General features: G+C 44.4%; 2 protein-coding genes across 6 annotated transcripts; both read right to left on the bottom strand.

The window, feature by feature from the left end:
* Nucleotides 1-437: 437 nt before the first annotated feature.
* On the bottom strand, nt 438-10,726 carry tfg (trafficking from ER to golgi regulator). Of its 5 annotated transcripts, none has more exons than XM_076161922.1 (8): nt 10,566-10,726; nt 8,510-8,723; nt 8,285-8,368; nt 5,719-5,865; nt 5,185-5,343; nt 4,888-5,037; nt 1,824-1,916; nt 438-1,721 (listed from the first exon to the last, which is right to left on the bottom strand). In XM_076161922.1, exons 2-8 carry the CDS (start codon nt 8,691-8,693, stop codon nt 1,318-1,320), a joined length of 1,221 nt encoding a protein of 406 aa, XP_076018037.1. In that variant the 5' UTR covers nt 8,694-8,723; nt 10,566-10,726; the 3' UTR covers nt 438-1,317. The 5 variants fall into 5 exon arrangements, with proteins under 5 accessions (XP_076018037.1, XP_076018036.1, XP_076018035.1 ...); XM_076161921.1 differs by having other exon boundaries at nt 438-1,718; nt 4,888-5,034; nt 5,185-5,349; XM_076161920.1 differs by having other exon boundaries at nt 438-1,718; nt 5,185-5,349.
* Nucleotides 10,727-10,987: 261 nt separating this feature from the next.
* On the bottom strand, nt 10,988-13,129 carry LOC143009832 (protein jagunal homolog 1-A-like). Its single transcript, XM_076161923.1, has 3 exons — nt 13,060-13,129; nt 12,040-12,143; nt 10,988-11,925 (listed from the first exon to the last, which is right to left on the bottom strand). The coding sequence occupies exons 2-3, from the start codon at nt 12,129-12,131 to the stop codon at nt 11,463-11,465; spliced, it is 555 nt and encodes a 184-aa protein (XP_076018038.1). The 5' UTR covers nt 12,132-12,143; nt 13,060-13,129; the 3' UTR covers nt 10,988-11,462.
* Between the last annotated feature and the right edge of the window lie 2,955 nt (nt 13,130-16,084).

A 16,084-nucleotide genomic window follows, 5' to 3' on the forward strand; every position in this document is an offset into this window, starting at 1 on the left:
GACACATCAACAATCGAGTACGGAGGTTGTGTTACAGTACTGGAAGGGGACAAATAAATCCAAAAAAAAGGGGGGATTTCATCTTGGCAGAAGCTACACTGAGGGCTTATGCTCGACACTCCGCTTTAAATGATCTTTAATAAACTCTGTGCGCTCACTTCTCCTCACTCAGTAGGACAGTTTTGACATGAAAGACCAACCACATGCTCCCTTGCCACACGCCCCAGCCAACCACAACCCTCAGTCAGGAAAACAAATAGGAATACCAGCATTACCACAGTTTTCCAGATCCGGGTAGGGGGGGGAGAAGGGACGCAGGGAAGCCAAGCTCAACAGAGACATGAACTAAGAAACCACAAAAGTGTGTGTATATGTGTTTGAGCGAGAGAGAGAGAAATGGAAGGAGGGCCAGGAGTAACAAAAGCATGAGAAGGAGCTCAGGCTGGGTCTCAATCATTTATTAGGGTTTCCAGAAAAAAAAGTTACAGTTTATACACAAACAACTAATCTCACGTGGTGGAATTTGTGACAATATATTAGTAAAACCCAGCGATAAGATAAAGAGAAAGAGGGAGAGAGCAACTGAAGGCTTTACTGGAGGTGATCTAACAGGCTAAATATTAGAGGAACGATCCTTCTTCAAACTACACCTCCCATTGGCCGTCGCTCAGCTAGTTCCCCAACAGGGCACTTCATGATCGCATCATTAATACCAACATGGTGGTGAAATTGAAAACAAGACAAAAAGAAAACAATAAAGCGGTAACATCTCATTCATATAGTGTCTTCTAACCGCACCGACGCACAGTAAAACCACACACGGCTGATTAAATGAAGCGTGAAAAATCAACTTCCTTCCTAATGGGTAGTATGTTAGAGATGCCTGACGTGGACGCAGATCACCAAAGCTCGCCAAAATGACACGTTACCATTTAAAAGAACTAATAGGTTTTGTGCAACAGCCTGATTTGGTCTCCCAGGTGTGTGCGCACAGACTGGTTACAGCTTTACACTGACAGACACGAGAGGGCAGACGGTGGGGGGACGGGTGGTGGTGACGGACCGGGGGGACGGGACATAAACGAGTCGTACACCAGAGGGACAGAACTGAGTGAGGTGTGGAAACACGGCATACAAACACTGATCAGCAGACTATGGGTTGCTTGTTTCATATTTGGATTTTGATATTTGTATGAGGGAGGGAAAGAGCAGCAAACTACTCCACCCACTCCAAACAGTTGGAGCCACACATGGGGTTAGGGTTTGGGTGTGTGTGTGTGTATGTGTGTGAGGATCAGTAACACGGGCTATCCTCTTTTACCGATATCCGGGGCCAGGCTGAGTGTAGCCCTGGCCGTAAGGCGGGCGGTTACGGGCATATGGGTTAGCAGCTCCAGGTGGGGGGGTGACGGTGTTGCCGGGGGGCGGGGTGTATCCAGGGCGAGGCTGGTACGCAGCGGCAGGCTGGGAGCTGGGCGGTAGGCTGTAGTTGGCAGGCTGGGAGGCCTGGGAAGTATAGTTTTGGGGAGGGAAGGCTCCTGGAGGATACTGTTGGCCTCCCTGAGGTTGGTGTTGCGGCTGCTGCCCGGCCTGGAAGACAGGGGCCGGGGCCGGACCCGGGGCCGAGGCCTGGGAGGAGGGGGGCACATAGTTCTGGAACTGCTGCTGCTGCGGCTGAGGTGGGCCAGGCTGGGGGGCTCCAGGCTGGGCGCTATAACCTGCTGAGGGACAGAGGAAAGGAGGGGGTCCCTTTAATTCACTACTACATGAGACAAAGGGCATCTTACATTCACTACACAGCCACGGCTCGTTGCTGCTCTTACCAGAGTACTGCATACCGTACTGCTGCTGTGGGGGGGCACCTGGCTGCTGAGGTGGGTATCCACCTGGAGCTTGATACTGCTGGTACACTTGACCTGAAGAAAGAGGAACAAGCCCCCTCAGTACAAAGACACACAAGCCTTCATACATCTGCTGTACCTTCCAGCAGACAGACACCTGTACATCTGCTCAGAATAACACACAACTGCTTCAGTGAACACAGCTGCCAACACTTTAGGGAAATATTTCTTCCTAAACGACCCCAGAAAACTTAATAGGGCTCAGAAGTGGAGCTGGACATGCTGGTGCTTGAGTGCAGACAACATAAACACACGCAAATAAACAATAAAAGGTTTGGAGTTGCACCATGATTAACACACACTCCGTGCTAAGTCAGAAAGAGAAAGAATCCTCATAAACGGGTCCCTCTAAGTCGCCACATATTGTCTCTCCGCTGCACGTTAGGTGTTGAGGATGATCACCATCAACTTTTCAAAGGTCCTTAATCCTTCAAAGGCCTGGAAAACTCATGTCACTAATCCCTAATTGCTTGACAGTGATGACATTGTGGGTTGTTGTGTTCAGAAAACATGGAACAAAAAGCTGTAGCAGTTTTCCACGGAGCAGCTGCACGCTCAGCAAACATACGAAAACCTGGCAGAGCGGCGTTCTCCCTAAACAAGGGTTCAGTCCCGACTCTCCTGCAACTCTCCCATGACATGCTCGCAAATCTGGGGTTGATCTTCCAGTCTATGGGGGCGCTGATAATGAATGAGCCTGGACAGAGCAAATATCAGGTCTGAGAGACTGTGAGCACCTGTCAAACTGTTCTCTACCTGTGTCAGAGTCCAAACAATCACTGCAACACTTTACAAACCAGCAATGACTTCATACGGTCGCTGGTATTGCTGGTATTGCATCGTTTAACATCTAAACACCATTAATCCTGTGCTAAAGCTGAGGCCTGCATCTGTTAGCTCACCAGCTCTAATTGCGGTCTCTATTGTGTGAGAAGGGGATGTGTCTGACATCTTCTTCCTCTCCTGTTCTCCTTGGTGTGTAATCCATCAAGCGTGTTATGCAAGCGTGATGGACAGATGCGTGACTGTCAGTCCCCTCCGGCCCCGGTGGAGCTCTGTTCACTCCGGTACGGGCCGGGAGTCACGGGACAAAACCCCCTGGAGATAAAGAGGGTCTGACAGAGACGGAGGACCGCTGAGGCGTCGCTTCAGTAGAAGAGCGGAGAGATAAACAGGAAACGAGGCCTTTACCTCACTCTGATGACCTCCGAGCAAGTTACTCAAGCACTCTTTAAAGAGGGAGTAATGAGAACATGAGCCGCTTTTAAAGTAAACGTTTCACACCGAACACATGCCTGCCCATCTGATAAAGATCCTCACACAACTGTCAAACTGGGTTCCGTATGCACATGTTAACTGTTTCTTTCTATGGGCCAGATGCAAACCATTGCTCGGATGCAGCAGCAATCTTTACCATCTGCTTATAGATCCTATGATCTAGCCACATTCTTGGGGCAACAAGTAATGTAGGCACAAACGTGAGCTTCAGGCCACCTTTAAAAGGCCACACATGCTTGGCGTCTCACCTCCTGTATTTACTTGAACACATTCTTGTGTACTGACTGACCTGCTCTTCTGTGTGCCTAGAGCCTTTTCAGATGACAGGTTGGCGTTCAGAGACAGAGAATAGGATACGGAGCGAGGTTAAGTAGCAGAGGAGCAGCGAGCCGTGTGCCAACATCTGCAGCTTTGGAAGTCAGGAAAGCGATGAGGAAGGGAGGGTAAGGAAGGAATGGATAAGGGGAGGATGATGTGCTCATTGCCACGTCGGGCTGAGAGAGTTATCTAACAACCTGCCACAACATTACAAGAAGGCAGGCGCCCGGCCAACAGCTGCTGGTGTGTGTGTGTGTAATAATGTGGTGGGAGCACGTCGGCCAGGAAGCTTTGCTGGGCTACGCGGGGTTAATACATCTGAGGGGGCTGAGAGGCTCAAGTACACAGGTTCAGGGATTTGATCTAGTGGGCGTGTGATAAGAACTCATCTTCAACAGAACTGCCACAGCAAGAGCAACGTGACGCTGCGGCAACAACAACAACAACAACAACAACAACAACACAGCTCTACACGGCTCAGGAGACGTGGCCTGGGTCCTGAAGAGGCCCTGAGGAAAGCAGCCGGAAACAAACAACAAACAAGTTACTCACCAGGCTGCAGAGTCCACACCTTGTTTCTCTCTAACCAGTGCTGCTCTGTGAGACATGCCTTCTTAGTTACTATGTGACAACAAGTCCCTCTGGACCAAATCAAGTGGGAGTAATCTGTACAGACAGAGCAGAGCAGAGCAGCCCAAACCACAAACCACCAGTCTAATGGGAGTCATCTTTGCTCCAGCCATGTTTCAGGTGTGGTTAGTGAGTTAGTGATGTAGCTGCTGCGGCTGCCAAAGACTCTCTGGTGATCGAGTGACCGACGCTTCCAGCTGGGCCAAACCACAAGCTAACAATCAATTCAGCCGTTTGGTAAACACACCTGTCCAGGCCGCGCTTCCAAAAAGCCTGAACAGGTTCAGGAAATCCCCGATGTTAAGAGGGAAAACTTGGATAGAGCAAAGGGACGTGAGAGACGAGCGGGAGGACTGGTTCCCTCATGAAGTGCTATCCTGCGGTGCTGTACTGGGGAAGCTAATGCAACATGTCTGCTTATTTTCCTTCCTCTCCAACCACAGTATTCCTGATCCACCTCCATTTATCTTTATTTAGGCCTCAATACTGAGTCCAACAGGTCTGTTTTAAAGATCCCACACAAGGGAAGAGTTAGGATAAGCTCCCTTCTGATTACCACCAATACCTAACACAGGCACAGTCTTGTTTACACTATGAGCGTTAAGATTCCTTGATTCCTGCTGAGCTGCTGTGACAGCAAAAGGTAGGGAACAACAAGAACACAGGTCCATGCAGAGAAATTGCAAATTAAATTTAAAAAAAAGACTGCATGAAGATAAGTGCTCAAAAACTAAACTTTCTAACAGCGCAGGCTTCTTACCATCCATGGATGCTGGGGGTCCCTGTTGTACTGCAGCATAGGGAGCCTGAGGCTGAGGGGCCACTCCTGGAGGGGGGGCTGCAGATGAGGAGGAGGCAATGCTGTCAGGGGTTCCTGAGCGCTCCTCTGGTGCCACAGCAGGGGGAGCTACTGAGACCACACGGGGAGGAAACAGACAAGGGGGAATTACATGACAGCAAAGAGTGAAAGCACAAAGATGGCTGTTGTGTTGTTGTTGTTGTTGCTGTTCAGAATGATTACAGTCAAAGATGGCATCTCTGGGTTGTGTGTTCATACCTTGGGCTTGGTCCTCGCTCAGGCCAAAAGCAGAGATGACATTCTTGCTGACCTCATCCTGGTTCTTCAGCGGGTCGAAGGCTGACATGCTGGCTGCACTGACAGGGGGAGGGGCCTGCTTCACTGTGGTGTCGGGCGCCACCATCTTTCCTGCATCCACTTTTTCTAGGAACACAAATCTGGATTATACAACTTCATTTCACCTGAAAAAACAAATCCGTGTGTTTGTCACTGGGCGGGGGTTGTGACTCTCCCGTCTCTCCTGGGCTCCTCTCTCTCTCTATCGCTATAAACGGTCTCAGCAGGAGCTCCCAGTCATTCTGTTCCGTGTGTGGGGTTTGCAGCAGAGCCCCATCAACATTTATCAGGGTCTCTATGCAATGCAGGGCAACATGAATTATGGATTTCCTCTATAATTCTTGCATGACTCTGTGGGGCTTTGGGCTTCACCAAGACAAAGTGCTGAATAAAATCTGCATTATAATTTTAGGAGCGGGGGTCCCTGTGTGTGTGTGTGTGTGTGTGTGAGTTTACCACTGTCGGGTGCTGTCGCGGCCAAACCAGGCTCTGTGGGCGGCTCCAGGCTATCCAGGAGGTTGTTGACTTTGTTTCTGATCTCGATGAGCTCCCTGCGCAGGTACTTCACCTGACTGGACTCCAGCGGCCGTGGCTGACCATTCACTGGAGAGAAAGTGAGAGAGGGGAAATCAAAAGGGAGCAAATCCTTCCTTGTTATTTGCTGCAGTGGATGTAGTTGAGCCAAGTGAAACATTTTGGCATCCCTGCACAGCAGCCTCCCTCTGTGTTTGACCTGAAGGAAGGTGATGGATAGAACCAGAGTGTTGATGTGTTTAACAGACAACACAGATCCTCCAGGCTGGACCTTTATTAATGTGACAATTTGGTCCATTTCTGAATTTCAATGTCATTAATTGTGATAATTTCCCATTTGGGACAATAGCCACTGGAACTTGAGCCTCTTGCTGACATAAGTGATTGTTCCAGGAGTGAGTTAGAGCAACCAGCAACGTGATGTTTTAAGAATTCCTGGGTCAGATGAGAGAGAAAGAAACCCAACGGATGCAAAACCAACACAGGAGGAAGAATGTGTCAGGTGGGGCCTGCAGAGATCCTCATTAGTCACCAGCACATGTCGCACACACACATTATGGATGACAATGCTGCTCAAATCTCATTCTGTACAAAGATCGTTTATCACAGGAATGAGTCCATGAAGCCGCTCATGATGGGAACGCTGGCAGCTTCCACAATCTGTCACCTCGGAATTTAACAAACAACGGAAAACCATCGGGCAACAATACAATGGTTTCATTATTAGAGTAACAGATGTAAGTGGATAAAGTAAACGCTGAGCACGGTAAAACGCTCATGAGGACAAAAGCGTTCATACGTAATTGATCAGGTACATTATTCAATTATCAAACTGCTGTAAACAGGAAGCAGAAACCTTCGCTCAGTGACTGCGTGCTTGTACTCTGTTACCCCACCACAAGTTGAGCGAGGCCTCATATTTTGGTTACAACACACTGAATGTGAGAGTGCCTTTGTGCGAGTTGCTGATGCTGAGCAGAGACTTCAGAGGTCAAGAGGCTCTGCACCGAGCTTCAAACTACGCTCCCTCGCTTTGCATCTCGGCACATGTCGATGGATCTCAGCTCCACGTGAGGTCAATGGGAGGGAGGTGGTTTAAAAAAACAAAAAAATGGAACTGTTCCCTGGCTAATAATAGCAGAAATAGCAGGATGCAACAGTGACTAATCGGGACCAGAGTACAGGAAACAACATCGTGTTATCATTAGAGATTTGAAAATACAGTGTGCGTGTGTTTGTGTTCTTGTATTTCCATCGTTTCTTTCCCTTTTCGACTTAAGATTTGATTAGTCAGAGCACATTTTTGCAAAGTGAGAGCATTTTGGTTGAACTTCAGGTCTTCCAGGGCCTCTGTGAGGGGAGGGAGGGGCTTGTGGTATTTGGGTGAGTTCACATTTAGGAGGAGGGTAATGGCTGACAGGGGGTTAGTGATGATGTTCAGATAAGGTTATAGTTTATAGGCATGACGAGAATTGTTATGTCTAAACGTCATCAACGACCTTACTCACAAGCAATGTGCGATACTATGATACTATAACCATGTGTGTTGAATTGCATGTTGTGTACTAGAGAGGAACACAATATCACCAAAGGTTTAGCCTGTAACCTCCAGGGAACAAGACAGAGCACAACAGGTGATAAGACTGTGCTGCTGATCCTCAATCTACAAGGGCTCAGAGATGTTCTGTCGCTTTCAAAATCATCTGTCAATCAGTGCATGGCCTCCTATCTCACAGTTTGAGTACAGTGTAGCACAGTGGAGCACAGAGTCACAGAGATACGGTCGGTCTGAGTCTGATGTAAGGCCACCTTATCTATCTGAGGTGGATCCAATCAATGACGTGTTCCCATTCTAGGATGAGGCATTAGGACAACTGAACTTTCAAACTTGACAACTGCAACATAGATTTACATTATACATTTTAGTAGTATTTCTTTATAATGATAGCAGTCTCTTATAGTATAATATACTGTACTATAGTAACTATTATCATATGGTGTGTTTTTATCCACTTTTAGATGTTGATTACTGCCTTTAAAAGAATAAGATTACAATTCTAGAGCTGGTGTGTGACTGTGAGCTGGGCTGGGCAGGCGCATATTTAAGAGGTGAACAGGAACCAGTATAACTGCATAAAGGCCTTTACAGACAAGAGCTTTCTGCATCATGTGACTGCTGAGCCAGCACTAAATCACACTGAACCTCCACCCCTGACTAGTCTGGAGGGCAGGCAGACCAGGGCAATTTGGACGGAGAGTAACTGAGGGTCATTGTGTGAAACGCAGGCCTGGACCGCCCCCTAGTGGCAGGTTTCTGTAAATGACTCTTCATTCATAGCAGCAGAGGTGAAACAGGTATGTTCACTAGCCCTAAAGTAAACACAGTCCATTTAGTATCTAAAATTAATTAAGAAATAGTATGGAACTAACATTTATATTTGTTAAGTGAACTGCATGGCTACAACAAATTAATACATAAAAGTCTTACCAAACAAAGTGAGTTTGAGTATTCTACTGCACTGGATGGCAAAGGAGAGGTCAGAGCTGTCAAAGATTGTGATGAGATCATCGTCTGTAAAAATGGAAAAAAGAGAACATGTGAAGATTTGGAATAACATGATCAGGCCGGTTATCAGTAACTACTGCCTAAAGCCCACCATGAGACATGATGGAACCAGAGGTGATCGGTCCCATCACACATGTCCTCACTCACCTTCGTCCTTGTATTTGATGGTGACCTCGTCATTGCTCTGCAACTTGCCCCGGAACACACGCTGCATCATCAGCACCAGTTCATCGTAAGTGATGTCTTCATTATGAATCGGGATGCGTCTGATGTCGTTGCCCAACTGGGCTTTGATGATCAGCTTCCCACTCAGGTCCAGCTGGCCGTTCATGGTGCCGTCCGACCTCTTCTACTCCCGCCGCTGAACACAGGAGGAGAGGAAACAGGTTTTAACACAAGCAACTAAACTACATAATCAACTGAAGTCAGTGTGACTAATGATGAAGTGTCAAATACCATCACACATTCTAGATGAACAGATATTGTCTCTTTTTGTTGAAAATTGAAAAGACACTCAATGGTTTTCTGAATAAAATGTTTTGTTTAATTATGCATGCAGCAGAATAGCTCTGTCTTAAAGATCCATGACATGAATGAAAAACTGGACTGGACTTTCTATAGATTTTGCACTATAATTTGCAAATGTTGACTAAACTTTAAGACTATTATACTTCATCACATTCCACAGGTCCCACTAAACATCTTTTTTCTTTTCTCTGCCTCTCTCCCCCCCCCCCCTCTTTCTGTATCAAAAAAACTAGCCAAAATGTCCCATAACTGTACACTCACTGTCATGTCAACTGCTTTCTTTAATAAACATATATTTAGAAAAAAGACTGCTGGCCGCTTATAGAATAGATTTACTGTACATAAACACTTAAGATTGATAAAAAGGTTTTCTACTTTCACAACCTGTAAAGAACACTCACTTCATAAATACAAATTTACAAGTCGACTCAAATTCACAGACGGTCATTAAACGCTACATGACTACATGACTTGCTATGAAGAATGTTAAATTCAATCTTAAAACATACTTCCAAACCTGTTAACCCACATGTCTGAGTGAGAGACAGTGAGGCAGAAGTGTAGTGTTTTAAACAACAATAAGGCAAAACAGCTGAAACTAGCAGCTGCACCTGACTGGGTTTGAACCGGATCTTTGGGAGCTTGATTGATATAAAGTGAGCTTGTGTCATACACCTCTGTGAACTCTTCCACTCCACCTGCAGAGTCTAAGGTTCACACACGGCCCAGTGAGGTGGCAGAGGCTTACATCTCAGTACAGACTTTGACCAAAACCTCTCATTTGATAAGATAAAGATACAGGGGTGTTTAGAGAACAATGTGATGGGATTAACAAGCAACCAATAACTTAATCCCGGTTCTATCTTCAATCTATCCACCCAAACAGTATATTGTTTGTGCAGTAGCTCCACGTCCCTCCAGTCGGGCTGTGGCGTTGAGTCTTTACCAGATGCTTAATTAGCTGGATGCTAAGGATTGTGTGGTGGCTAAAGTTGAGCAGCAAACAAGCTAAAACACCAACAAAGCGGATTCTGCTGAAAAAGATCCGTTCAGCTAAATTGGCTGAATTTGAATCGATCTCTGCCAGTCCAGAGTAAAGCGTGTGATTTAGCTTTAGAGGACAAATAACGCACAGTCATCAGCCAATGGCGTATAAAAAGCGATCTATCTGTGAATGCTAACATTAGATGGGTTTAGCCGTTTGATTGCCGTGTCCTTTACAGCACGTAAACATGTTATAACAGCAAAAAAGTATCATGTGATCATATAAATAGGATCACTATAACAACATGCCCTGGGCTGATCTCTATGCTACTTCTTTCGCGATGGAACCGGCAAGACGATTTCCGTTTTGCCTTGTTGGCTTCCTTTAACAACATTTAGATGCTTTGAGAACCAGCTGCTTCTTAAATCTTACTCCTGTTAAATGAGACTAGGTAAAAGCTCATCATAATTCAAGTTTTTAAGTTTACTTTTCGCGAAAATCGGGGCCGACACCTGTTTGGGGGGCGCTGCCATTACGTTAGCTGCCTGCGTAGCTAGCTACAGCTACGGCTAACTGCTAATTAGCTTACTAGCTACCTAAAATCAAGTACAGATACAATTAAAACTACGGTGATGCTTATTAAACACAAACAATACTGTAGCGGGGGCCCCAGGGCGTTAAAGGCTTCACCTGAATCCGACGATTAGACCACGCTGTAGTTTACAGGCTTCCCCTCCACACACCGTAACAATCCACTCTGTTAGCAGGGCTAGCTAGTCCCGGGAGCAGCCAGCATCAGGGAGCTTCCTCTTAGCTGTCAACGTCAAACAGGACGTGGCATTCGCTTCGCGCATGCGCAGTTCACTGGGCACAAGGTTCACCTCAGAGACGTTCACTGACTCATCGAAACATCAAATTAAAACAGTTTAGAGGAGAAGAACTCTATTTATGTGTTGTTACATTATTATACTATATTGTTTTTACGGTCACAACTCACGCGTCAGTCTAGCTAGTTAAAATAAAATAAAATAAGTCAGTTAGCCATATTGTCTTTTCAATATACTGTAGGTGCATTGTGAAAGTAAACGCTTGACAAGAGAGACATCAGCTAATTGACTGAATAAGCAGATTTTATTACTTTTATACATACTGTGTTACTTAATAAAAATCATCATATCTATATTGTTCAGGTGTTGAATTATGACTCAACTCAAACGGCTCAAATAACAGAATAATTTTCAACTGATAACACTGCCTGGTTCCTAACTGACCTCTCTCCTTGATCAGACACAGGCAGGAGTTCAAATGCAGCGATGAAGACACAGATCCTCACCTCAGCAGCTCCAGCTCCCTTTATTCATGTCATGTTTGTATATGTTGACATCACTGAGCCGCTCCCCTTATCCCGAAGCTTAAATAAACAAACAGTCTAGCTAGAAGTATTTCAAATTTCACTGTGTGAACTCAGCTTGTCAAAGAAGATCTACTTCATGATGACTAAATAAATAGACATAAATAATATCCAACACATAATATATAAATTAATTTAAAACCAACTTTTCCCCAGTCAAATCTATCCTGACTCAATCATTTCTTCTTCTTCTCCTGAGTGGCATTGAACCATGAGTCCAGCAGCTTCTTCATGTAGTATAACTGCCAAGCGTGCACCTGAACAGCGACCACCATGACCAGGTACATCACAGCCACCGCAGAGAAGCCAAAAATGAAGCGGTAGGCCTTTCCGTGACGGTAAAGCTGCTGAGCTACAGGGAACATCTCCATACCGCCGTAAATGAGGGGTGCCACGGAGAACAGCCCGGAACTGATCATAGATATGACCAGGTAACTGATATTGTTCTTGGGAAGAGACACGCTGCTGAAGAAGAGTGGGAGGAAGCTGAGCAGGTAGGGGAACTCCCATTGGTATGGCATGGACACCGTGTCATGGGACACCAGGTTGAAGTGGCTGACAGTCACTTGAGCAGCCACCAGAAGCCAAATGAAAAGGTGGACAAAGTTTAACTTCCGCACCTCCGCCTTTAAGGAAGAGCTGCAAAACAAACAAACACATACCCGTCCGTTAGGTTACGTCACTGATTCTTCTACATATTGTTGAAATCCCAATATTCACCTTGAAAGACACAAACAGACAATAGTTACTTACCTCATCTGATAAAGTGGAGCAATTTTCTCTCTGGGTTTAAAGGCACTTCCATTAGTAGCAGCAGCTCTGGGATGTCCTCCTCTAGATGTCATGTTGATACTAACCTGCTGAAACACAGAAAAATTAAATCATGACAGAGCAGTGTTGATGCTTAAACAGAACATGGATTCAGGATGCTCATTATTACACAAAACTGGTCAGAGGTATTGAATTGAACAATTACAAGTTAATATGATGCGTTAATGTGCTGAAGTCATTCAAAGAAGCCTGTAATTAACCTACAGTAAAGCCTCTAATTAAACTGTGGAGAACAAACAGAACCTATGAATGAATATAACTTTTATAAATAACATGTCCACACTAGTCTATTGACAAGTGAGGCACAAAGGCAACACATATTTGGAAGAATTCTTAACCAATAATCTTACTGGGGATGTCATAGCCTTTTCATTCATTTACCATTGTTCTCATTAATGTGTCCCCCCACACTTTTATCTCTTTTCTTCTGTCCTTTTCTGTATAAAACCAATATCCAAAATGTTTCATAAACGCATGATTAAGCAAATGTTTGTATTTTAGTATTATTTAGGTCATTATAATTTCACTGTCTTGCCTGATACGCCTGATCTGATAGGAGCATATTGTCTTATTGTCCACACAATATCCACGTTGCCTTACAAAAAAAATCAATTCAAAGAAATGGGTGTTGGCCTATCCCGTGTATGTGAACACCTATTTGCTTTATTATTATTAAGTATTTGTCTTGCTGTGCCCTTTAAGATCACTGCCTGCTTCGATCCACTAAAGGAGGTGAGATGGATCCAGCTGTAGGACCGAACACGGTACCGGTCTGAAGCAAGCTAACAGATTAGCTGCTGCTATTGTTTACCTCACTTAGAAGAGACAATACGGGCGCATATCGTCGTTATTCATTTTACTATCAGCGACATATTTAGCCATGACATTGGTATTTAAAAAGCAAACTGTTTAAATAGTAATTATCTGAATAAAAATACATACCGCTTCGTGTTTCCTTAAATCTGTTCCTGTTCCTGAACCTGTACAAACAAGAAATGGGATGAATGGATGTCTCAGCAGTGCGCATGCGTACACCACAGCCCTCCCACCGCAGCATCAGCATCTCCTCCTGTCATATTTATCTTTTATTATGTTTGTTCATTGATCATCTCTTCTATGACGTAAGGTATCGTGTCACGTAGGTTGAACCGCCAATAACCATTGTTTATCTATTCACCTGTTCACCTGCACGGCAGATGACGGAATTCAATCTTGGGTTAATACATTATCTGTTGACCGCATATTTTACCGTAAATCTCACTAAATCGACTTTCAGGTACTAGATTTTCGTTCTAATTTTGCTTTGAAATGGACAATAAATCATTGAAAAACATTTCTTGAGTGGTACTGGATCATTGAAACGGCACAGCGGTCAAGCCAGCCGTTATTTGAAACGCTGTGGTCCAATCAGTCGCACCTACATTTAGAGTGCTCGCGTATTATAGCCTTTATGGTAAATGCATTGAAACAGAATTTTGAAAAGTTAGCGTAAGGATGCACAAGCCACTTTTTCCGTTTTACAAAATAAACTGCAGGGTTAACGTGAGGCTACACAAGAGACTATATCCGTTTTTCAAAATAAACTGCAGGGTTTGCGTGAGGATACACAAGTGACAACGTCCGTTTTTCATTAGATACCATCTTCTTCTTACACATTCAAGGTAAATAAATCTTAGGCCAGTGGACTGGGCTGGAAAAGGCTTGAAGACGTTTCACCTCTCATCTGAAAGGCTTCTTCATTTCTGGCAGACTGGTGGGGATTTATCCACACAGTTCACCCACAGGTGACTCCAGTCACTCTAATCAATCCAATCACAGTCAGGTGCACTAATCAGGAGTATCAATCACCCTGACTACGGAGACGTTCAAACCTGGGAATGCCTGTACCAGCAAGTCCTAGTGCCTAAGATTTACTTTCCTTGGATACCATGACCTGGATGACTGAGAACCTTCACAAACAAGGTAACACATTTTACACAGCTTGATGTCTGATATTTGATATTTGATATTTCCCATAGTTACTGGCAAAGACCGATGGTTGTATTCAGGGCAAATCTTACTACACACTTAAAGAAAATCAAGTACCTTCAATGTACTATTTTGGAAAAAACCTTGAGAAAGTCTCCCATTTTGAACAAGAAATTATGATAAACTTGAATTATATTTTTTAAATGCAACACTGCTTGTTACAAACAAAGCCTAAAACCAGATTTGGGGTGAACGATCATTAATTTGGCTTCTTTCATGAGCTCTTTTGTGCTTGTGTGACCTAAACGTTCATAGTCTGTTAGGTGTTAACAAAGAATATCCCACCAGATGGCGCCAGAGACCACTCATCAACATACAACTGCGAATCAGGGCTGTGTTACATCTTTAGCATGTGCGTATCTGCATTAGGAGCAACACATGCGATCTCTACCCATTAGATTTACAGGGCAACAGGTAGACGGCAAAAAATAATGTTTGATGCCTATCGACAGATAGACGTTTATTGATCCCAAACTGGGAAATTGGGATGATGTTGTGTCGGAGTCTACTAAAGTTGTCGTACTATGGCCTGAGACAGTTAAAGTTGGCTCTGGAAATGTGGTGAACTCTGGAGGTTCTGTCTGAAATCCTAGCTTTTCTTTTTTTCTCTTTCTTAGGCCAAGATATGGGCCATCCAAAAAAGGAAAACTAAGGTAAAAGCATAAATTGTTTTGAGAATTTGCTCCAATGAATAAGCGCCCTCTAGAGGCAGAAATGGACAACATACAAAACAGGCTTGACACAAAAACTTTGTCTAAAAGCACTGGTAAACCTTACCCACTGTGACTCATGCAAAATGATTATTTGTAAGTACATGTAGTGATAATGCTACAATATATGAATGCATTAGTCTGTTTAAGAATATATTCCAAATTTCCTTTTCTGAGTATTTCGAAATTAACAAACATAGCCTATGAGGAAATAATATTTTTATAGTCCCTCAAATTGCAAACACAAGTTAATTTCTTTTCCAAATTCTCGAAAATGTTGCAGTAAAAGTGTTTCATTTTGTGTTAGTGTGTAGTCAGTATTGTGCTGAAAACAATTATCAGTCATTGCCAGTAACTGTGGGGAAATGTTATTTTACAGCCTCTCAAATTGAAAACATCAATCTATTTCAAGGTTTGATTATGGGACTTTACTTGGTATGGTACTTTATTTTGTGTTGGTGTGTAGTCAGAGTTGTCTTTAACTTAAATATATCAGTCATTGGTTTAGGTTTGGTATAACTTGTATAACCAGGTTATTTTGAAAGCTGGTCACTTGTGCAGCCTCACGCTAACTTTGCAGTATATTTTGAAAAACGGACATAGTTACTTTTGTAATCCTTGCGCTTTCCTCGCCAAGTTCCATTTCCAATTTATTTACCACATTTGCGCTCTAAATCCTCCTACCCATCGATGAGGTAATGCAAGGTTTTGACATAGACAATCTAAAGAACAAATACAAGAAAGTGAGCACAAGACAAAGGGATTCAATGATGTTGGTGATTTACAGGTGTAATATGTAAGATGAAAGCAGGAAGGAAAGAACAACAGTGTTAATGAGCTCCACCTCCTCCCAGTCTGTGGGCCCATCGCTCACATGGCTAATGAGGGCTGATGGGAAGCGTGAGGCCGCTGTGAGGCGTCATTAACACGGCCCGCACATGAGAGGCCAGTTTATCCCAGCTGTGTGTGATGGATGATATCTGCTGCTGAGGTGTGAAGGTTGCCGAGCCGGCTCTTCCTCACCTCCGGCCTCCCCCTCTGGACGCTCAGTTCCTGTGTGTTTTTGTAGAGAGGAAGTTTGCCGTCATGGAATGTTCTGATGTACTGGAATAGAAGTCAAATGTTATCAGACGGCTCTTGATCTGGGCCTGTAACTAAACAAACAAACCAAACCCATGACCTCACTGACTGAGTTCACCCCGCTGAAAAGAAGGGCGGGTGGATTTGGG

This window comes from Genypterus blacodes, unplaced genomic scaffold (assembly GCF_046128005.1).
Source record: "Genypterus blacodes isolate CSIRO-AG114 ecotype Tasmania unplaced genomic scaffold, CSIRO-AGI_Gbla_v1 ptg000118l_1, whole genome shotgun sequence".
Lineage (NCBI taxonomy): Eukaryota > Metazoa > Chordata > Actinopteri > Ophidiiformes > Ophidiidae > Genypterus > Genypterus blacodes.